The sequence below is a fragment of the Centruroides vittatus genome, unplaced genomic scaffold (assembly GCF_030686945.1).
Source record: "Centruroides vittatus isolate TY-2023 unplaced genomic scaffold, ASM3068694v2 contig_364, whole genome shotgun sequence".
Classification (NCBI taxonomy): Eukaryota; Metazoa; Arthropoda; class Arachnida; order Scorpiones; family Buthidae; genus Centruroides; species Centruroides vittatus.
The window spans coordinates 3,358,627-3,384,077 of NW_027122188.1; the positions used below are offsets into that span (position 1 = coordinate 3,358,627).

A 25,451-nucleotide genomic window follows, 5' to 3' on the forward strand; every position below is an offset into this window, starting at 1 on the left:
TATTCCAAAGGCCATCCTCAGGTTAAACCAGAAGATTAACCGCCGATGTTTCAATCTTCTGGTTTAATCTAACTAATAGACCAATCACGGCAGATTTCTTGCCGATGTATATTATATCGAGCAAGCGCTAAACGATTCGATGGTGCGAATTTCCGTTTCCTTCTTGTAATCTTAGCTCCTAATGAAAATATGGCAACATTGTCAATTACAAAATTGTAGCACATGAAAATATACATACTACCAACTTTTAGTATATTCCTAAATATCAATTGGGTTTCCGGAACAGGCTGTCAACTATGACAGGTAAATGCATTACTGCACAACACGCATGAAAGTAACAGTGCATCCCTGCATAACGTGATTGCAATGTGAGAATGATTAGGTTCAGTTTGTCAGTGATATGGCGATTAGACCAGCGCAATTTTATTTAATGACGTTTGATATTTCCTATGAAATCAGATTATTTGCCTATTCGTATACATTTACATAATTTAGTATACTATATTTTTTCAGTAGCCTATATAAAGAAGCAAATTTATAAAGTTTAGGATCTCTTAACAGTATTGAGAACTTGTATTATTCTTAAAATTGCATTTATACTTAACTATCTAAAATGTGTAAAATCAAAAATATAAGAGCTTGAAAATCTATATGTTTTATTAAAATAATTAAAATACATTAGATTCTTTTTTCTACAAATGATAAGTGACACAAAAATAAAATATTTTATGTGCGAATATAGTTTTAAAATGATTTATTTATGTATAATTTATGAAAAAACAATAAATATATTGCAACTATTTACACTATACATTTAAGACGAACCAATCGTCTTAAAAATTTGAAAATAAATTAAAATTTTTCGCTGCTAAAATCCATTGTTGGATTATCAATGCCATTTCTTCCACTAAGAACAATTTCTGGATTTTCATCGTTTAAACGCCTTCTTCTAGCATCTGGATCTCCCGGTCCCCAACTTGGTTCAGGTTTGAAAGCGTTACGAATATTCTATGTGAAAATGAAATTTATTAATTTTTTAAATTAGATTGAGATACTTTTTTAAATTTACAAAAATCACAAAAATAAAAATAAATTATAAACTTACGTTTCGATTTTTTATAAGTACGTAAATTGCCCATAAAGGGATTTGTAAAATTGTTATCAGCACTAAAACCCATCCGATGCCATCAGCCCATTCTGGATATGGAATAGTGTCATAAGTGATACTTTTATGTTCTGTTAAACTGTAGATAAATATGAACTGTCGAAAATATATAAAATTTTAATTTAAGATAATAAACAAACAAAAACACTAAATAGTTTATAGAATAATAATTATATACTTACAGCTAATACAAGAGGTGCTACCACAGCCCAGCATATCTGCCAGAAGTAATTAGGTCTGAATCCTAACATAAACTCTAGATCACTGCAAAATCTTCTTACACCTTAATTAATTCAAATATAATTTTATGTTATTTTTAAATCACATTTGTATTTGTGTAAAATATATATTTATGTATTGATTAGATTCAGATAAAATTTACTTACCGTAACCCCACATTAATGCCAAAAGTTCAAAAACTGCAATGACTAGAACTGAATATCCGCCTCCATAAGTATCCATTAAATTAAGAACATATTGACCTCCCTATAATAAGAAATAAATTATTAATCATATTTGTATAGAATTTAACTTTTAAAAATGATTTTAAGTAAATGAAAACACTCAAATTCGATTCGTATTTAACGTTTTTTGATAATTGATTTTGTAATCGTAGATTCGTTTCAAATTATAAACATGAAGCGATTTTTTCAATACATTCACGGCCGAACACGAAATAGTAATCGGCCAACTAATCAAATTTCACGAAAAATGGACGAAATATTTAAACTTGGCACTATCGAAAACCCCTAAAACATTTTGTGTTTGCCGGTAACTTTATATTAAGTAATTTTCCTATTCGAATGCCATCATTCCGCTGGTCTGATAAAAAGGGAACCAGTGGCGGGTTATAGGTTCATTGATCCCAGGAAAATTTTAATTAGGGGCCCCCATGTACAGTGTTGAAGTCATTCAGTTGTCCTCAAGGAAAATTTTTGGGGAAAATGTTTTCTTATAAAAGATTGGTTTGGATCCCCTGTTGACGGGGATCAGAAAATTGCCCTTTTTGCCCATAAGATAACGCGCCGCTGAAGGGGACCTGTTATAGTACAGAGTTGAAGTTAATTTGACCAAAAGTAGTCGTTGATCCCTCCTGAATGAGAGGGTGGACCCTGGTAAGTTTCATTGTATTTTCCCAAACCGTGTCGATATGTATAACGAATAAAAAGCTAATACATTTGTTTTTAGATTAAAAATCTGATTTTATATAGATATTATAAGTTATCAAACTCAATAAGGTTTAATTATAATAATAAATTTCAAATTGATTTATAAATGTCTTTCACAATGCAAAGTTCTTACATAACTGAGAGGAAAATTGTCATTGTTTCGGACATTTCTCTTCTGGATGAAACTTCCAAATTCAAAATAAAATATAGTTGCAATAAATAATTTTTAAGTATAAAAGCCCACGTTAAATATTTCTGTTATGAACTAAAACAAATAATAGCAAGAAGTTACCTGAGTGACACATGGCAATCCCAGAAGAAAGCAAGAAGCACAAGTGAGGAAAGTGATCAGAACTTTGTAATTTCTCATCTTAGGCAATTCATCATATAATGCGGTAAGGAAAGTTTCCAGCAGTGCAAACTATAAATTAAAATTATATATTTAATTCTTTGCTACACATTATTTAATTTGTTATCTTAAGATATAAAATGAAACATATTTGTCAATCTAGAAAATAATTCTTTAAGTTAAAATTTTTCTAATATATAATAAATGTTTAATATTTAACTAGAAAGTAAAATAATTTATATAGGCATTAACTTGTCAAGTAGATACTCTATGGAGTCTCTAATAACTCTAACAAAACTCTAACAAATTTTCTCAAAATATTCTGAAATAATCGTAGAAAAACAGTTTTCAAATTGATTCTTTTATAAACAAATCTAGTAACTGTAATATTCTAGTAGTGATAAAGTAACTAATGAAAATTTAATTTAAAAATTGAAGTATTGTATTTAGATAACAGGGCTTAACTCTATTACTGAATAACCTAAATTAAATTTCATGGTCTATCTTCCTTGTCATTAATGAATATTTTATATTGGTTTTTATTTCTTTTTATTCTCTCGGCAATTACACACCGTATTTCCGAGATTTTGAATTTTATCGATAGATATGTACCTAATATTTTGGAGAATAATCCCTAATCAAAGGAAAAATCATAATTAGCAACTCAAAAGTGAATTTATTATTTTTTAAAATAAATTTCTTCGATAATAAAATTTGAAATAATTTAATTAAAAATACTAATTATATTATTGTTAGTTCTAAATGAGTTTTATACACTCGCGAATAGTTAATTTTCATGCTATTCGCGAAAAAGTTCTTTTTATATATTATACGCGTTTAATTTTACTTTTCGGGATTGTTATGTGGGGTCAGCCATTATTGTCATTATGACATCTCTGTAAGTCCTTGTAAATAAATAAATAAATTTGCAACTTTAAGTTAATATTTATAATATAATGATGACGATAACTTACTTCACTATCCAATCCGAGAAGAAACAGCATAAAAAAGAAGAGAACTGACCATAGCTGGGGAACTTTTAACTGAGCTAAAGCTTCTGGATAAGCCACAAAAGCCAATCCTTGACCTATTATACAAGACGACTATTAATTTTTGAAATAAAAGTCATTATTATATATATATTTTAAGTTTTAATAATCGAAACAAAAGCTTTACCTCCTTTAACAATATCTTTAATATCGATTCCCATTTCTTCTGCCATATTGCCGAGAACGGAAAATATAACAATTCCGGCGATTAAACTTGTGACAAAATCCAAAGAACTTACAAAGAATGCATCTCTGTAAATGTAAATAATTTCATTTTATAATTTTTTTTATAAAAGAAAATATTTGCTTTTCATATAAAAAATTTAAAATAATCATCAATAACCTACCTATGCACTTTATTTCCAAATTTATTATAACTTCCAAACATGATTAATCCACCCCATGAAATACTTAATGAAAAGAAAAGTTGTTCGGCTGCTTTTCTCCAAACCTGAAATTAAAATACATTTTAATTATGTGAATAAATTGTAGCTAGTAGCAGATTTAAAGCTTAAATTTTATTAATAAATAAACTAAAAATAAAAATAAAAATTAGAGTAAAACGAAACTAACTCCAATTTCCAATAGTTTATTCCATTCAGGTACGAAAAAATAATAAATGCCTTTGGAAGCGCCTTTAAGAGTGGCTCCAAAAACTAGCAAAATGATCAAGATGAGATAAGGAAATGTTGCTGTAAAATATACAACCTGTAAAAAAAATGCAATAATTTATATTATATTGTTTGTTATTTTTTTAAAATACACTTGTAAATATTATTAAAAAGTACAGGCATAATGCATGAATTATATTTACTTTTCCTGATGATTTAACACCTTTCATTAAGCAAAGGAACACAACTATCCACGAAACCAACAGGCACACGCTCAAATCCCATTTAATTTCACCCAATTCTTCGGGACTAGATGTAATATTCAAGACATATTTCCTGCAATTTAGCAAAGTTACAAATTTAATTTTTTCTGATTTGAAATTTTAAAATTAAATTATTATTTATATTTTCAATAATGTTTACTTTTATAACTAACTGAAATAAAGTGTAAATATTTTACTCACTCCCAGAATTGCTCAGATGATGTTTGAGTAGCATTGGTGCAATTTGTTAAACCTTCTATGGACGATAAATTCAGCTGTTTTTGTAGAGTTGAACAGAGAGTCTATTAAATAAAAATTAATTTCTTTTAAATATGAAATAAAATAATATAAGAACTAAAAAAAAATGTTAAATTAAACTATTAATACATACGCTATTCTTATCTCGTACGTAACAAGTAGAGTTATCTGCACCCCACCAATCATAACATCCATTCCATGGAAGAACGGAACGAAATGATTGTCCGAAATAAAATAAAGTATAACCCATTATGACATTGTAATAAATAGCGACCATAATGGATACAATTACCATAGCTGCTCCAACACCTGTAATTTAAAATTATGTTTATCAGGTTCATCTATTTATAAAGATTACTTACTTAAATAATTGATGAAAGTAGTAAAATATTTTTACCTTTAGCTAAAGGAAAACATCTCCAAACCGACATTGGTCCAAGATTCGAATATTGTCCTAAAGCTAATTCCATTAGATATAAAGGCTTCCCGATAAATATCATTAGGATAAAATATGGGAAAAGAAAAGCACCTAAAAGTAATATAATAAAATGAGACATGAAATATTTCTCTGCATATTCTGTAATAATATTTTTTCTTGGAATAATGATATACCTCCTCCATTTTGATATGCTAGGTAAGGAAATCTCCAAACATTTCCTATCCCTACAGACAGTCCTACACAAGATAATATGAATTCAGCCTTGCTACCCCATTGACCTCGTTCCGGAGTTTCAGATTTTTCTGGATTTACAGTTTCATTCGAATCCGATAATTCCTATTAATATACATAATATATTATATTACATAGCATAATATAATATACACATATACAAGAACATTTGATAAATAATAATAATATTTTTAATACTAAGTCTACTTACTAATGAATTTGTTGAATTCGCATGATGCTTCCCATTAATATTAAATCGGTTTTTGTATGATATTGGAAGAACTAAATCCTAAAAATAGAAAAATAAGTATTTAAGAATTATAATTAACAAATATTATTTATTAAATTAACTGTTGATTTTGTATCAATTGAGATAAATTTTTAACTCAGCAATTTTATTTGAAATATTTACGAGAAGGCAAACAAAATGAAAAAGATAATCGGCTTTAATTCGGAATTTATTTTTAATACTAGATAAAAATATTAATATAAATCTAAATATTATTAAACGAAGACTTTTTCTTATATTCTGTAAAATTTGATAAAACTGTTCCTTAATATTTGAGGCAATTTGGCATTAGATAACACTAAAGGACAATTTGGAAATCATCAGACATCAAAATGGAAAATTTTTAAGTTAAGTTGCTTGAATTTTCCAGTTTGACTTCATATAATGGTTTCTAAATGTTAATTTAGTATTTATTATTAATAGTTAAATAATATTGTAAAATAATCATTCAGTAAATTATAATGTTATATAATTTCTTAATTAACAATTAAATGTAAACTACTTTTATACTATCACTTTATCTTTTAATCATTAGAAATTATTTATTAAAGTTTATATGATTATTAGAATAAAATCAGAAATTAATGTATAAAATAATATTTGTTCAAAGATTAATGATATCTACGATTTATCTATGTTTCTTATGTTATACTTGTAAATACTACTTAGGATTTGTATTGCCTTTCATTATACTGTTTCACTAGATACTTATAGAGAAGGTGTTACAATAGTTTATGTAATTAAAATTACTATTTCTTAACAAATTTTGTGTTAATTTTTTTTCGTGCTTTCTGATTCACCATATCTGCTCAATACGTTACTGAGATCTTTTTTTCCTCTTTCTCATCTCCTCACTGTCTACTTTAGCCTTGAATAAGCTGAAGTAGCTTACTCAAGCCTCTACCAATAATAATAATAGGTTTCTTGTGCGATTATTACATTAGAATAAATAAATTTCGGTAATAATAAATATTGTGTAAATAATACTATAGATTTTATAGACAAAAACAATTTATATATAGTGATTCTGTATTATTAGATTTCATTTTTGGGCTGCAATTTAAAAAAATTGCAGACCTATGTCGTCCGTCCATTGTCGTTCATTAATCTCGAGAAATGAGCTAGATAGATGAAAAAGAGACCGGATATGGAAACCTTCGGGACAGGAGGCACCGAGTAACTATATAAGAACTTCAGATGCAAATTAGAAGTCATGTTATTTCAATTCAGAAATTATCCCCTTAAAGGTGTTAGATATGACTGGCATGACTCTACTGTTAAAGGAAAAGTATGATGTACAGGGGCAAGACACTATAGTACTAATTTGAGGTGGAGAGCACATATTTTTAAACTAAATAAATTAAAAATACGATTAAAAATTGCAGCCCGGCATTGTGACGATGTCACAATAAATAATTTCTCGTATACTTTAGTTTGATGTAAAAAGGCAAAACAACGATAATTAATGTGGTTTCTTCGTATTTTTCTGTTAAAAATTTAGGTCCTAGGTAAATTACACGTGAAAAAGTCATGATTTCTGAAGATATTTAAAGTGGGATTTCCTAAATTCATTATTTCATAATTAATTTATTTAAAAATTTGAAATTGATTTTATCTTGTTGATGCATGATATAATTGTTTCTGGTTATTAAAGGATATAATTTAATTTGTTCATAATTCAAAACAAGCAATTCCTTAAAGTAAGAAGAAATTTTACAATATATTTTTATGTATACTTTAGAAAAATTATACTGATTTAAAAAATTGATATTTGATGCCATTTAATTCAATCTTAAATATTGTGTAACTAAATACTTATAAATCAAAAGCTACTAATATAATTCTATACATAATATTTAAAAGAAATTTAGTATTTAGCATACTTTCAGACTTTAGAATTACTTAAATTTGTTTGTTTTAGTATTTACTTTTACAGGTAAAAAATTATACACACAATTTTTGTTTATATACTATCCACGTAGACTTAGTTTATAAACAGGACTTACTATACCGGTGTAGTTACGGATTAACAAAGGAAAGAAAAAACTTAATAAAAAATAAGACAAAATAGCTTAATTTTCAGGTTAAAATAAAGATATTCCGTCTTATCTTTGTTTTATATTTAAATTTTTCTCTTAATTCGAAAATACACCAGTATAATAAGTCCTATTTATAAACAAGGTTTATGCAGATAATATATAAACAAAAATTGAAATATTTAAGAAGAAAGAGGCACAAAAAATTATACAATTTGCAGATACGTTAAAAACACAATTAAATTATATAATTTCTTGAAGAGAATTTCTTTGTATTTATATAGAATCTTAGTATTTATATATGTTAACAATTTTTATTGCTTTAAAAATAAAATTTTCTGAATAATATTTCACGTGAAGAAAATAAACAAATACATAAAACGACAAACAGTATGAAATATAGTAATGACTTCTTATCGAATTTTAGAACTTATATTCTAATTTCTTTTTTAGTATATTTCTAAAACATTTACTAACTTCTAAAGCGATTAAAATTTCAATCATAAAACATTAATATAAATATAAAAAGTTAAAAACGTTTCAGTTTTCAAAATAAATCTTTTCGGATAATATATTATATAAATCTACACAAAATCTATATATAAGATTAAATATGACTATAGAAATCGTTATTAATTAATTATAACTATTACTTAATTAATATTTATAAAAGTAAATAAATATTCTAATGGATAAAATAATAGTGTTTGTTATTTCGAATTATCGTCTAACACACAACATCCATTTTATAATTGAATATTTAACATACTGTAGTATATTATAGTACGGTATATAGAATAACAATAACAGACTGATAGTGATCTTAAAATGTACAGTACAAAGTATCACAAATTACCTTTGAGTTGAGGATAGTCATTGTGGTAGTTGCTAGTTGTAACTGATATAGCCTCGTATGTGTTTGACACTTTTATATTTCAACAGGTATACGCAATCACCCACGCATCTACTTATATATCAGAATTTTTAATGTTTAGAAAATAGTATTTCCCTTTTGTCAATTACGAGAAATATAAGCATTTCCTGCGATTTTCCGCTTAATATATCACGTATTTGATGTGCTAACGTGATGCAACATCCCATTTGATAGCAATCTATTTTATTTCCATATAGAGAAATGTTAAATATTTATTTAACATTTCTCTATATGTAAATCAGTAGTTCGAAGAAAGCGCCATTAAACTTTCGATATTTCCCGACTTGACCTATTTAATTTATCACCCTGAACTTGATTTGGTATCAGATTTCCTTAATATGGATTCCCGATTTTTTCAATTATATAAGCAAAACATTTTAAGATATTTAAAATTTATTTTAATTGTATAAAAAATAATTTAATGACATATCATTTACAGAACTTTCCGCACAATTACATTTATTGTTTTAAGCATTTAAACTGTAATAATATTACAAAAGTATCAAGTTTGTCTATGTTTATATTAAAAAAACAAAAATACTACTGATTATTCGTACGATGAATGATTGAGTATACATTAGAAACATGTGTTGTGAAGATATATTACAAGCTGTTTTATAATTCCCGTTACTATGAATCCGGGAAATTTTGAAAGAAGAAGATAAAGGCGTGCCGACATGAGTAAGCAAACGTTTAAATTTCTAATAAATTTATCGTACGTATTTATGTTTAGAAATGGCGGAAATTCCGTTTATTTAATAGTAATGCAATATTTGCGTACATTCCTTAGTAATTATTATTACTAAAGTATATATTATTTTAGGTCATTCATTCACAGACCCACAGGAAATAATAAAATCCCACGGTATTTGTCTATGTAATTTCTTTATTGTTCTCTTCAACGGAAGCCACTCGAATGGCATTCTTTTATAATTATCTTACCTTCTATATGTATTTTATGCCATAGTATTAGGTTCTTAAAACTTTACTTTATCATTTTAAATAATAATGTATCTAGTAAGATACTTAAAAATTAACTATGCAAGATTCTCTTAAGAAAACACGCAATGTTGTATATATTTAATTAAGTCTGTCTTAATAAATGATCGATTTTTAATTTTATTAAAATATGGACATCGTTTTTCAAAAAATTGGAAGTTTGTTTATTTTTTAGATAAAGTTTAAGTGCAATGTTAATGGACTTAAATTCAGCGTAACAAGGTAAATACTGTGCTTTGTTTCGTCTCAACGATATAAAAACCGTTTCCTCGTATTAACATAAAACAGTTTTAAATGGAAATCATATCCATGGATAAGACTTTAAACTTGATTTTGTGACAGCATTATTTTATTTACGTGAAACAATTTACATTAAATATTTACAATTAGAATAAAATTTATATTTAGATTTATATAAAATATTCTAATTGTAAAATAAGTCCGTAGAATTATATTAAAATCGGGGCATATATGTAAATATACCTAATTCAACATTTGTAAACTATTAAAATAATTATACGTATAGGCTATTTGTGAATAATCGAAAATACTGTGTCAAAATGTCAATCAAAACATGACGTCAATTGGGTTTCAAGTTCAAATTGTACAACTATTAAATGGTTTTAAGAAATTTTTTACGGTAATTCAATTTATTCAAAATTTTTTTTCTATCCTTGCTATCATACGCTATAAAGTATAAAATTACGTAGAAAAACTGGATAAATTTTTTATATAGGCTATAATATGTTAATTATATTATATAAATCAATTGAAATCAGTAAAATTCTCACAAAGAATATCCCGAGAACTTACACAAAAATTAAAATTTTTCATGAAATTAAATAACAGAGTAATTTGTCATATTTAACAGAATAAATTTCTAGAATTTGTTAACGTTTTCAATTAGCTTTTGTATAGAGTTTCACTACTTAATTTGCATTTATTCTGCTTGCCAAGACAATATAATGATGACGATTGGCTTTCAACATAATTGAGTGAAGTGAATTATAATTCTATTTCTAATGAATTATAAATATATCGATACAACTGAATATAATAATTTTTAATCTATCAATCAACAGCAATTTATTCGTAATTATCAACATAAAAATATAGAATTTATATATTTGCATAATGTTTTATTAATGACAGAACAATTCCATGGCTTCAGGAAAAATTCCTAACCAAATAACCTAAATTAATTTTTTAACAGACTTATTTTAAAAATTTCAATAAAATATTTATATAAATTGTAGATAAACTTTAACATCATCAATAACTTAATTAAAATTTATTTATTAATTATTAATTGTTCGATTAAAACACAATAAATAATCAATGATGTTATAACGATGCACAACAACCTTGAATATGTATTAAATATATAATCTGTGGTATTATAAATAATAAAATAATTAAAATATAGACTAATTTTAGATTAAATTATCTAAAAATAATTTTTAATATTTATTAAAATAATGGATATGTAAATAAAAGAAAGTAAATCAAGGTTTATTCAAAATTCAATTTGAGATAATAGGTCAAGGTCAATCGATAAGTTTTGTTATATTTGTAATAATAAACTCTGTAATCTGGAATTTATATAATAAAATTCCTTTATTTAAAGTTTGATTTTGTTTTTATCAAAATAATATATTTGACCATGAATAATTAAATAGATGTAGTGTTTCAGCTGCAAAACTGGGCTTTCACTTTCTCTTTACTTTATTTTTCGTCCCTTTTATTTACGGGAATAATAGAATAAAACAACGAAAGAGATAAATGAATCTAAAGTTTATAACTATTGTTTAAACATTTAGCTTTATTTAAATATTATTACAGTAAATATCCTAAATTTTAGATCTCAATTTTTCAAAGAAAATAAATTATATTTCGTTTTAAACATCAAATTCCTCTACCTTAATATTGTAATATGATTACTTTGTGATTTTGTTAATTTTATTACCTTGACGTCTTTTCGATTTAATTGGGATTTCGGATATTTTGATCAGGAGTTTAATTATAAAAACAAACGTTTGAAAAATTTAAGGATAAATTTAATTTTAAGTGCATTATCAACAATAAATATGAAAAATATTTCATGTAAAGTAGTATAAATTTTTGGTTAATGGTTTAACATATTTGCTGATATTAATGCAATTAAGAACTAAAGAAACAATTAAAACTTAAAGCAAAGATAATGATTAACAAAAAGTTTACAGAAAATAAAAGTATCTTTAATAAAAAGGAAATGATATCATTTAATAGGAATTATTTCCTGTCATGATGCTTAATGGATAAAAAGGAAGGTTCGCACCTTTGACATAAGTCTACATTGTCATTTCTGGAGAAACGTTAAATATTCCGTGAAAAATAATTAAATAACCTTAAAATAATAAAACAATTCATTATATTGATTATAAAAACCAATATTATTAGACGAGATAAAATTATAAGCAACAGCTACGTAATATTCACTTAAGCAGTAAATGAAACTTAATCCGCTGATGTTAAATAAACAAAAACTACTTACGAAATGTAAAAGGTTTAATTATAATAAAATTAATAATAGAAAATCTTAATATTACTTTTGTTTATTAGAAAATATAATAAAATATTGAGAATACGAATTCTATAAATGGTCTGATGTATATATTTAGGTCATATTTTTGTCCATATATTTTGTAAGAAAATATAATAAATGTTAATTAATTTAAACTTACTCTACTTAACGGTTGCACCTTTGTTTTGCTGGACATAACGATATTAAATTCGAAGTTTTTTGAAAGCGCATGAGCAGTTTGTCTCATTATTTATATTTAATCAGCCTTCTCCACCTGTTGAATACTAAATTTAACAGGTTTAAACTTATGTAAGAAAGAGCTAGAATTTAGTGTGAAATTAAATATATTAAAATTCATAAAACCATAATTAACGTCTAACATTAAACTTGTATAAAGAAAAAAGCTGATATGTAGATACAATTTATGAAATTATTATCTTTAGAATCTATAAATATAGTGTACATGTAACCATGAATAAGCACGCAACTTTCAATCTTCCATGTTTCCATACGATTTGTAACTGGGATAAACAATTCAATGTTCGCATTGACCTAATTTACGAACTTTAAAAATTGTAAAAATAATTAATTGTAGTCTGGTATTGGCTAATTTATATTTAAAAATCAATTAAACCAATTTTAAAAGTATTTTGTATTTAAAAAAGACAAATCAAAAACTATTTTAAATATTTTTATAAATATATTGTATTAAAGATAAATAGGCGAATTTTTAGTTTTTATAGAGTAAAGACTAACATTTTAAGGAATTAAATCAATGAATGATTTATTAAATATTTTTTAAACGAACATTTTAAAATCTATTTCTAATTCTTCTAATTGTATGTCAATATAAAATGTCATATCCAATATTAACTCCACTTAAACATTTCAAATTTCTTGTATTAGAAATTAAAGGGTTTCGCAGGAACATTATAATACTATCATATATCATAATTAGTAAATAAATGGGATTGTTATAATAAATGTAACACAAAGGAAGAGATTTTAAGAATGAAATTAAATAAAAATCCTACCTTTTCTTTATGCTAATTAATATTTAAAGCCGAAAATATTTGTTAAAGTTTTAGTAGATTATCGTAATGTTCATATCGAGTTTTTGTTTAATTTTCGTTGCAGATTTCATGGTTACGCTAATTTTACTATTTTACTAAATTTATATTTATGTTTATTAATAGTCGCGCTTTAAATAATGTATTTTAGCACATGACATGACTGTGGTAATAATAATTATGTACAGTACATGTTACTTTACTAAATATTTTATTGTTCGATAATTTTTTAAATTAATTCATACATTCGATGACACGAATTATAGTTTTAAATAGATATAAAATTCTATTTCATAAAAATAATGTTAAAAATTTTTAGGTGAAGTAATGAAGGCAATACTGCTGTATCATGTGATAAACTCATCAATGTGTAGCTAGGAGACGATGATGTTTCACTTAATAGAAACAAAGTCCGACGACCCAAATTATGTTTTGTTTTGTCATGCTTCGCAAAACGAGAGAAAGAAGAGAAGATTGCATTTTTCTCATACTGTAGGATATTTTAGTTATTTATATTCTTTATAACTTTTAAAAAGTTACAACACATATTTTATAAAATTGTTTTTAAGATTTTCATAGATATTTTAAGAAAAATAATTTGATCCGAATACTTAAACAATGAATTTGTTGACTGAATTTGATATGTAAAGTTACGACTGTTATCCTGAAAGTTATTACTTTTGGATTGTATTAAATATAGATTTATTTACAGTAGTCAGAATTTAATCTTTTCTATTATTTATTTTATTTACTTCACTGCGTTTTAAATTAAAATTCTCATTCTGTACAAAACTGCAATGAAACTTCGTCGAAAATCGCAATATATTTTTAATTTTAAGAATTTATTCTTATATATTAAAAAATGCATTACTAAGCAAAACTTATATAAAAATTGCTCATAGAGAATTTAAAAAATGGGAACATATTTAAAAGAATTCCTAATTAAGTTTCTTAAATTAATCCTTAACTAAAGAAAAAACAATCACAATGGATACATAATAAATTGAATTCCAATATTTGTGTTAATTTTCTCTTAAATATTTACTCTTCGCCTTATGTTTGATAAATAAAATGTTTCTGTTGGAAGAGGCTACGACTGTTGCTATTTATCTAATACATCAGTTTACGAGACTTATTATTATCATTCCCCTCTTCAGTATGAAATTTTTCACTGTTCCTATTAGCTATCAATGAAAAACCGTTAGGGACAATGTAAAATTTTATATTGAAGAGGGGACAAATGATCCCAAATTTGTCTGTCTAACTGCAATTTACTGAATAAAGATGTTTGACGAGGCAAGCATTGTTTTGGACTAATTAGTTCTTATAGGAAACTAGTAAAAGTAGAACGACATGGTTCCAGGATTGACTATTAAAATATTTATTGTACTTTATAAATGTCTAAATTATAAATTTAAAGCACATAATACAAATAAGAAAAAAATAAAATACGATCAAGTTTGTAAAATATAGCAAAGTTTTAAGCACATAATTCATCGGATCATCCAAAATTTTGTACAACTGTAAGTTCTATCGAATTTTAAGATTTCACTTCCAAAACAATAAAATACACATTCATTCTCAAAATATTTTCTTTTCTAGAATTATTATTTTTATAATATAAATATAAAATGAATCTAATCTGTATGTCTATAAAATATTAATATATTAAGATAACTTCACGATTCGAGTATATAGTTTATAACTAAGCATTTTTTGATTTGTTGTGAAACCGTGTTGTATTGTCTTAGAAGTGTTGAACACAAGATCGTGTTAATAACAATCACATGGCTTTTTCTAACTTTATTTAGTTGATACGGTACCATGTGATTGTTATTAACACGATCTTGTGTTCAACACTTCTAAGCATTTTTTATTTATAATTTCTAACATTATTTAAACGAAAAATTGCAAAAAAAATAATGAAAACTTTTCAAAATTTTGAAAAATATTTATCAAATAGCAGACAAATTAAAAACCAGAAAATTGACTTTTTTAAAAATTGCGGAAGAATTGCACTGTTAACGGAAACAAGAAAAAGGAAACAAGTGCATCGTTGCAAGAATTATGAAAAATTTACTTCAATAACAGAAAGTTTTTAGAGAATTAAGGCAGGTTACTGATTGCGAATTTATGAGACACGCTGTCAAATAAATGAAGGCAGAGGATGTTAAAGAAAATTCATTTGGAAAGCCATTTCAAAATTTTTATTAGAACACAATAATAAACAGCTCGAGAATTGCTTATAATTTTGACAAATCGACCCCATATACTTGCATAGTGTAGAATTATAAGGTAAGTTTATTGTTATCATTTTTACGTTTCGTGCATGATGTGTAAATGCACATTATAAATATTTAACACCGTATTTGTGTAATTAAAAAAAACTGTATTCCATTCTGCACTATAGGCTACTTATAAAACATGTACGGATCTGCAGCACCATGTACAGTACGTTTATATATTATTACATACGAGATACTTTTTTAACATAAAACGTACTAGACTGAAATCGTTACATATTTGTAGTTGGATAAAATTTGAAACACGTATATAGTAAATAAAATATCGTAAAACATGACTCTCTATTTTTTCTTTACCATTATAATCTTCCAAATTGATATAAAACTTTGTTCTAATTTTGCAATAAGCTCATTAATTTCCATCTAATATTTAACATAATATACATTAATGTAGAGAAAAAATGTTGCAGTTAATGAAATGTATTTTGTACTAAAACATGTCCTATTCTCATGAAATGTTCTTTTCTGCAACAGTGAAATTTTCTTTACTGTAACAGTGAAATCATTTCGCAGTTTTTTGAAACTTTTCTTTTAAGGTTTCTGTTTAATAAATATTTTCTTAAAATTTTTAATAGTTTGAGCTATTTCTTGCAAAGTTTTCGTTATTTTTTACAATCCATCGCTTAGTGTCTGGGACTGTAACATTACAAGTGTTTATTCAATTCAATGAAGGATATAAATATATTGTATCTTCGTGATTCATTATATTTTTATATAAACGAATAATTGATTATTCTCCGTGAAATGTCAGGTAATCATTTTTTGACAACTTAAAAAATAATGCATGCATGTAAATTTGTATAAATATAAACACGTAAACCAATTATTCTTGTCAATTAAAAAAGAAATTAGAAAAAAAACATTAATTTAAAAAAATATAATTACTTAATTTAAAAAAATACAGTGAAAATTATGCATGCTTAATTACAGTTAATAGTGCAATTCTGAATTTTTAAAAATAAATTTTTATATTCACACGCATTTATTTATTTAAAAAAATTATACCTCAAGATATTTAGTCATGGATAAAATTCAATCTTGAGTTTAATTATACATCTATTAAATTCAAAAACCAATAAAATGAATAATAAATTAATTTTATACAAAATTAATATTCAAATAAAATTATAAAAGCTTATGACAATTACTTTGTAAGATCTAATTAAAGCAAAGGACGTTACATAAATGAGAGCAATGGTTTTATATTCATTTTATGTTCTGTTTAAATATATATTATACAACGTAAACAGCTAAGAATAATTAATAATTTAGATTTATTTTTCGGATTATTTACTATTTTGCTTATAATTTTATTAAATTGTGACCATTTTTGACAATAAAGAATGAATATTGAAGTAAAATTATATTCAAAAATATTTTTATAATCTTGAAAGTCGAATGATAAACATGCGACTTATATTTATAGAGAAACGAGTCTCATAATAATTTAAAAGCAATTTCCTAATAAAATTATTATATAAATATCATTAAATTTTTGGGCAAAACGATGAATTTAAAATAGTATTTTTCTTCGCATAAAATTAATTATTCCATAACTATTTATTGAAAGATAAAACAAATTTTAACTGTAAAATCTAACAATAAACATAAGACAGAAAATATGGAAATGACATAAATTATACATATTAAAAATTTTTCTACCTTATATAATTATTCTACTTACAGTATTAGAACTCTGTGTATAACCAACCATTATTGTTCTCACCGGTGCGATGTCTGTCAGACCCGTAACAGGTCAAACAAGAAACTATAACTTAAGGTTGACGTGAACAGGTTTTTATTTAGTATAATGACGTAAGCAAACAATTACAAATTTCATTAAAAATAAACGATATCAACCGATTATCTTTTCATTTATTAATTTTTTTTTTCTCTATATATTTTTGAATGTATTAAAGAATGTTTTTACAAATTGATTATAACTCTGAACAAGTTTAAAGATTCGATTATATTATTTATTTTAATGTATATATGTATCGACACTAAAGTAAATTATGAATATTAATTTAATTTGATTTGCTTTTTTTAATATTATTTAAAATTCTTATATAATTTTCTGAATTATTTAATTTTAATAACAGATTTTCCTTAATCCATTCGATGAAGAAATGAGATTTCTTAGAAAAGTTCAAGGACATTTCCTGAATTATCGCATTACTACAAATTGTGCAATTTTAACCGACAAAAACCTGTACGATTCAGGACATATTTAGATTGTTGCCGAATGCCCAGAAATATGAACAAATAATTTATTGAATATTACAGTCGTTATATAAAATACTAAATCTATTAATGCGTTAAGGTTTTTTTCTTTCTTTCCTCATTTGTTTTTTCTTTCACTTCGTCGATTCGGAGATATCTCTGAAAGTAATGTATCAGTTTCTTCATTTTTTGTATACTTTAGGAAAAATGACGTCAGTAATTGTGCAACTAAATAGCTACTTTAAACGAAAATGTATGTCAAACGGAGAAGGTTTCTTAAGAATTTATATCTAAGTCCGAAAACGGTTGATTTATCAAGCTGTAACTTTGTTAAAATATAATTTATATGTATTAAATCTTCGAGATAAAACAATTTAACGAAATATAGAATTTATATATGAGCTTAACTACATTCTAGATAAGTTTTTATGTATTATAATGTACTATAATAACAGAAAGTTGTCTGTAAGTACTTAATGTATTTTAATGCAATATATAAAAAGAATGTTCACTTAATCTAGATACATAGCTATATAATATAGCTTAGTTTAAGTAAAACACGAGTATAATCTTATCTTAAGAAATAGAAACAGTGAAGATTTAATTAATCGTAACTTGACGATTATTACTGCATCGTTATTAAGATTATGGCAAAATAATAAAACAAGTATTAAGAAAATTCCTCTACTATTTTATTTACTGATTTGTTATAAAACAATTACTTGTTTCTCTAATTCAAGTTTCATCTTTATAATTCGAAAATAAAATTTCGAAATTATATAAATTCGAGTTTATTACAAAAAATAACAATAACTTAATCGATATTGTATATAATTTCAAAATAAAATTTTTTAATTTTAATTTTTTTCTCCAAGAAGTTCTGTAATTACTTTTCCTTTTTACGTAAGTGATATTTCTAGCCATTGTTACATTAAAGTTTATCAATTGTTATTTTTATAATAATTCAATTTGATTAAAGTGAAAATTCATCCTTTAAAATTTCATATTGTTTTAGTATTGTTCTTAATAAAATATTACTTCTTTATTGAAATCATTTTTCATACAATGTCAATTCGTTTTCATTTTCGTTTAACTCATTTTTTTCTTCTAAATTATTTACTTTACATTATTATTAATATGACATTTAACGATAATTGAAAACCATTAAACTTTAACATTGCAGCAATACAAATATTAGTTTATTTTATAATAGAAAAAGAAAATATTATATTAGTAAAAATTTTATTTCTGTATAGTTATTTTGAGTTTCAAACCTTTCAGAATGTAATATAAAATTACTACAGTATTTAGAATTTTTTTTATATTTTACATTTAATAATAATGTAATTTTCTTTCTCATTTAACAAGAAATTTTATTAATTGAATTATACATAATATTTAGTTTAAGTTAATCAAGAAGTATATTATAATAACATACTTGCTATTCAAAAGGGAATCATAATTTAAAATAATACTGTAATTAGATATTAATAGCATTAAATGAAATAATAATAATGTTTGGAAGTAATACAAAAAGTCTAAGAGAAGAAGAAGCTATAACCTATTTTGTATCCAATTTATGGAGGAAAGTGATAAGAAAATTAATTTAAATCCCATGAAATTAATGATATAATTATTTATGACATAAATTTTACGCTTTTAACATTAAGAAGTAACAAGGAAACCGAGAGAGAGCCTCTAATGTCTATTCGTTTCCTCAATTAAAATTTAATAGCCCGAAAAATATATATAAAATTTAATGATTTGTTTATCTTTTTTACTTTTTTACAAATTTTATTTAAAAAATTCAAGCAAACTGTATAATTGTTTATATTTAAATACGCGAAAGTTAAAATTAAACATTGAAGTTGCTAGAAAAACCATTTACTTATACACAAAAACATAATTTATTTATTATTTTAGTAATAATACGAGTAGTTTAAAATATATTTTAATTGAGCTGCAATTCGAAAAAATCGTAGACCTATAAATTCCTCTGTCTGTCTGTCTTTCCTCAATCTCAAGAATGAAGTCAGATAGATGAAAGACGAGACCAGAGATGGACATTATAGAGGTAGGAGGCCTAGATTAACTATACATAAATTTCCAATTTAAACCGAAAATTATGTTATTTTAATTCAAATATTTCTCCTGGCAGGTGTTAGATAGATGTCCGGCACGACTCTATTGTTAAAGGAAAAGTACGATGTACAGATGTACAGGGGCAAGCCACTACTAATTTGAGATGGAGAGCATATATTTTAAATTAAATAGATTCAATTAATTTAAAATTTCAGTTTAAAAATAATATTACAAAGGCTATATATATACTTCTTTTTTGTTTTCAATTTTAGTTTGCTCTGTATAATTAAATGCCGCTTCGAATTAACAAGAATGCTAATAATAATGAGGTTTATCAACGATAAAGCATTATATAAAACAGTATTAATAATTTAAACAAATATTTATAAGTATGCTTTGTAAAGTAAACGCAAATCTTTATCTAGAAAATGTTTTCTTACTATAGCAATGTAATTTCTATATTCATCCATCAAATTACATGCGTTAGTTATTTGATATTAACAAAATATACTAAATCAAAAACATAAAATAAACAATATTAAATAGACTTAACTGCTTACTTTACTTTTATTAACCTTTAGATCTTGAGGCAGATATTAACATAATAGAAACTAAAAATTAAGATACATTTAAAAAAATTAAAGTTGAATGCACTTTGCCGATATTTAGTTGTTTTTTACCTTTCCGCTGTTGTATATAACAAAGAGAAAATATGGCGATCGGTCGAAAAATGACCCCTCAAGATTTTTACATTTTTGGGTTCAGGACACCTTGAAATATCGAGAAATGCAAAAAAATGTGGGGGTAATTCCCGTATGTATGGATGTTAGTGTGTGTGTAGGGGGGGTACGATTTTGTTCGCCCTGTTTGAAGCTTAATAACTCCTATGTTTTTTGTCGAAAATTTCTGAAATTTTGCACGGAGGTTTGGTTATTAGAGGAAATGGGGAGATAATGGGGGTGTATCTCCACTAGGATCAAACTTAATGATGATTTTATTCGATATTAGTATTTACAATTTTTTTATAAAACTCATCTTTATTCTCGAAATTAAGCTTTTGGCCATTTTATAATAATTAAAAATATAAAAAGTTTCTGAAATAATTAATGACAAGTCTTCCAGCAACGAGTTGCGTAACTTTCCTGGCAAAAAAATTAAAATTATGTGTGATGTCATTTTTTATGAAATTTTTTAGAACTTCTTATATTATTAATAATTTTATGAATGGAACCAAGAGTTTCTTAAAAAATAAAAATATATAAATGCTAATAACGAATAAATCTTCATTTAGTCCGATTTCATTCGAGTTATGACATATGATCCCCACCTTGAATTTTAACCACTAAAATTTAATAGCATCAATGCTCTTTATACACAAACCTCCCTGCAAAGTTTCCGAAATTTTCGACAAACGGCACAGGAGTTAGTAAGCTTCAAAATGGATCAACAAAATCGCACTCCCCACACACTATCATCCATACATACAGAAACAACCCCCGAATTGTTTTGCATTTTTCGGCATTTCAAGGCAGTCCCAAGTCGAAAACTGTAAAAATCTAGGGCGGTTAATTTTTTTGACCCATCCCCATACTTCTCTCTATTATATATAACAGCCGGAAAAGTACTAAATGATAATTCAGTTCTCTGAGAATGAAATTTGCAATGTTGTAAACTATTACGACAAAACTTTATATAATCATTGTTATTATTTCTGCTATTAATGAAAGACGAATTTTACCCTAATTTAACTACATTTTTACTTCCCGACTGTCGTATATAAAAGTGGGAAAGTATGGCGATCAATCAAAAAATGACCCCAAAAGATTTTTACATTTTTGGGCTCAGGGCACCTTGAAATTTTGAGAAATGCAAAAAAAGTTGGAGAGTTTTTCTATATTTATGAATGTTTGAGTGTGGGTGGGTGATTGGGTGGAACGATTTTCTTCATTCACTTTGAAGTTTAATAATTCCTGTACCTTTTGTCGAAAATTTCTAAAATTTTGGAGTGAGCTTTGTATACTAGGGTATTAAATTTTGGAAATTAAAAGCCAACTGGGTTGGGAGGTAGATGGGTTATATGTCATATCTTGAGTGGGATCGAACTTAAAAAATATTTTACTCGTTATTAGCATTTACAATTTTTTTAAAATTTTATAAAACTCATTTTTAATCTCAAATTTAAACCTTTTTGCCATTTTATAATAATTAATAATGTAAAATGTTTTAAAATAAAATCTTATAACAGATGGCGCCACACATAATTTTACTTTTTTTCCTGGAAAGTTACGCAACTCGTTGTTGGATTTATTTTTCTATTACCAAGCAACTTTAGTAATACTAAAAAAACTTTTGGTTTATTGTTATTATTGTCCATTTTATAAAATACGTGATACTTTCACATTTATTTAATAGTTAAACAGTGAATGGGTTATAACTATAAATGTCCACACGAAAATTGCTCACACCTAACCTTGCCCGCATGAAAAATTGCTCACATTGAAAAATGATCAGACAGAAAAATCGCACATGGAAAATTCTCGTATTCACTTACAATATTAAAAAATAATAAAGTATATTTACGTACGGTACATGCTAGAATTGAAATCTAAATATTGATATAAATGAACTATATGCTTTCAAAGAAAACCATAATAAATTGAAAGTTCCGTGCGTCTCATCTTGTGTGGGATGTCGATTATTGCCATTCGTTTTCAGTTGTTTGATGTAGTTCATTTGTTTCTGCTCTCCGTGAGTCTCCTTTTTCTTTAAGAATAAAACATTTTGTTATTAAATAACTGTTGTTTTTATTATTAAGTAATCCTTTGCCGTAGTCACTTGGTGTACCATAATATACAGTAAACATAAAAATCCTCTCAAAGAACACAGGAGACTTAAAGAAACTGGAATATGTTGCAAAGCACACTTTGTACGAAAAACTTTACATTTATGTGCATACTTATATGGTACGTATATAATTATTTGAACAACGTAATTATTTAATTAATAATAGTTACATACAAAGAACATATGAATTGGGAGGATTTTGATGCAGACAAAAATCTATATCATATTTGTGGAAAATGTACACTTCAATAATCAGTATAGCCTCATTTGGCTTTTTAAAACCTTCCTAATGCGATCAGGCAAAGAATTAATAATATTTCTGCAATCGTGCAATGTTATTTTATTCCACTTATCCTGCACACGTTTCCATTATTAGTCGATGCTTTCAGACGAAGCTGCATAGTCAGACAAGCGACATTTAAAAAAGGACCGGATGTGTTCAATCGGGTTGAGATCGGCGATTGAGGCGGCCGCTAAGGCAGACTAATATTTTGATCCCGAAACCATGACATCGCTCACCTGGATAGATGTTTTGAATCATTATCTTGCTGATAAATGAAAGAGCTCATATCAATGTGGTAATAATCAACAGAATGTAACAAATAATTCTCAAGTATCGCAGTGTAAACAACGCTATCCATTCTATTAGGTATAGAACATGTCGTTTGTACTTCTCGCTCAGTTATGGACTTCATCGATGTAGTCCATACCCATTTCGCCCATCTGAATCAACTCTATTCATTTTAGATTCATCTGACCATACAATTCTCTTCCACTCTTCTAAGGTCCAGTCTTTATACACTGTGTAGCGTTTGGCAAAAGTTTGTCAAAATTAAGACGTTTCTGTTTATGTAATTTGATAAGTTCAGGCTTTTTGAGCTTTTAAATTGCTACCTTTTAGACATTTGCGGATAGTTGAAGTACTTTCTTCTATTCCTACGCCATGTTGCAATTCCCTGTTTACTTGTGATGATGTATCACAATGTCCACTTGTTATCGAACGTTTCTGTTTTGGCGCTCAACGTTTCCTTCCTGTCAGCTTTTAAATTTTCGTGATATGGTAGCTGATTATTTTTTATTTTGGCTACACTCCAATGCCTAACATCAACTTCTAATGCTGTTTTCTCAACAGAAAAACCTTTCTTCAGCACGGAGTTTCTTCTTGCTGGAAAGCTTCTTCATGATGAGCATATCAAGCAGCAGCTCAATTGCATATTTATACTCTAATATGTTGTTAATAAGCACGAAATTACGTTGTTAATATTATAACAAATTAATTTATGCGTCAAAATCTTCCCATTGCAACAAGCAGAATTTATACGCCATAGATATTTTAAAAATGTGAAAATTATTTTAATTTTTTGCTATTATGTGAATATTGTAATAATCTTACGACTGATTTATTTCCCTTTTCTTTTACTTTCGCATATCGAATAGTTTTTTGCTATTTTTCTATAGTAAGCTACGCAAGAACATAGGGAGGATTTTGACGCTTACTGTATTTATTCAAATTCAAGGGAAGGGAAATGGACTTATTTTAAAACTGTTTTGTCTTGTTAAAAGACATTAACAGTTTTAAATGTTACGGTATGGTTTTATTTTTTTTAAATAACAAAATACATAAACATTATTAAGTATTTGAAAAATTTTAAGCCGTATATTTGTACAATATTTGTTAAAAAGCCTGTGTGGCAGACAATCTATACATAATTAAAAATAATAACTTTTGTTTTTAAAAATTACTTCATACCGATATTAAAAAGTTGACACAAGGATATTGTAAATTAAATAAATTTAATTAAAAACTAATATGTTAATAAACAATACTGATAATATGTAAATACACACACACCATACACCTCCCTCCTTCCTATACATATATGTAGGGAAGGGTGGGAGAGTGTTTACAGTATACATGATATATATATACACAGTATATAATATATATATGTATCTATGTGTGTACATCATTGTTTACCTTTCTTGAATAACAAAATTATTTATGATTGTATAACAAACACATTCAAAATATTGTATAAATTCCATTATGTCGCAATAGTTGTAAAAACTAACTCAGATACTTTTTCTGTCAACGAACTATCTCAAGTCATTACGAGCATTTCTGAGTACTGAGGAAATCCCATCAATTTTTTATGATGATTTGAAACGAATATTTTCACTTGTTTTTCCAAGATAGTTTTTTTTCCAAACTTACGGAGTTCCTCGTTATTAATTGCCATTCCTAGAAAGGATCCTGACTTATTTAAAGCAATTACTATTTGTTCAGCAATGTGTAAAACTGTTTGAGTCTTGTATACTTCGACAGTTGTATTCTGCTACTACTTTTCTAAAGTAAATCTTTTTCAACATTTCGGTCTCTAGTTGCTTTGTACAGGGTGACCAAAAGTTAGTATATTCAAATGATTTGTCGGTTACTAAACAGTTTCATACGTTACATGGAAACTGTAATATTTATTGAAAGCATATATATTGAAGATTATTTACGAAAATAACATTTTGCACATGGCATGTGGAAAGTGGAAAATTCGAGACACTACTATTTTCATAACTTTC

At 25.9% G+C, this 25,451-nt stretch overlaps 1 protein-coding gene across 3 annotated transcripts; it reads right to left on the reverse strand.

The window, feature by feature from the left end:
• Window positions 1-695: 695 nt before the first annotated feature.
• On the reverse strand, window positions 696-17,478 carry LOC136975107 (sodium- and chloride-dependent glycine transporter 2-like). Of its 3 annotated transcripts, none has more exons than XM_067270113.1 (16): window positions 17,413-17,478; window positions 5,746-5,823; window positions 5,477-5,639; window positions 5,262-5,393; window positions 4,998-5,173; window positions 4,808-4,908; window positions 4,547-4,679; window positions 4,306-4,440; window positions 4,080-4,183; window positions 3,860-3,984; window positions 3,658-3,770; window positions 2,627-2,755; window positions 1,552-1,651; window positions 1,348-1,448; window positions 1,106-1,261; window positions 696-1,008 (listed from the first exon to the last, which is right to left on the reverse strand). In XM_067270113.1, the coding sequence occupies exons 1-16, from the start codon at window positions 17,440-17,442 to the stop codon at window positions 853-855; spliced, it is 1,932 nt and encodes a 643-aa protein (XP_067126214.1). In that variant the 5' UTR covers window positions 17,443-17,478; the 3' UTR covers window positions 696-852. The 3 variants fall into 3 exon arrangements, with proteins under 3 accessions (XP_067126214.1, XP_067126213.1, XP_067126215.1); XM_067270112.1 differs by lacking the exon at window positions 17,413-17,478 and adding an exon at window positions 12,516-12,576; XM_067270114.1 differs by lacking the exon at window positions 17,413-17,478 and adding an exon at window positions 8,716-8,873.
• Between the last annotated feature and the right edge of the window lie 7,973 nt (window positions 17,479-25,451).

What these genes read in the sequence shown, in the direction of transcription:
- LOC136975107 (XM_067270112.1), bottom strand. Translation starts at nt 12,551, where the DNA reads ATGTCCAGCAAAACAAAGGTGCAACCGTTAAGTAGA. An exon ending in AGGTGCAACCGTTAAGTAGA is followed by an intron (nt 5,824 to 12,515) that starts GTAAGTTTAAAT and finishes TTCTATTTTTAG; the next exon opens with GATTTAGTTCTTCCAATATC. An exon ending in TACTTATAAAAAATCGAAAC is followed by an intron (nt 1,009 to 1,105) that starts GTAAGTTTATAA and finishes ATTTTCACATAG; the next exon opens with AATATTCGTAACGCTTTCAA.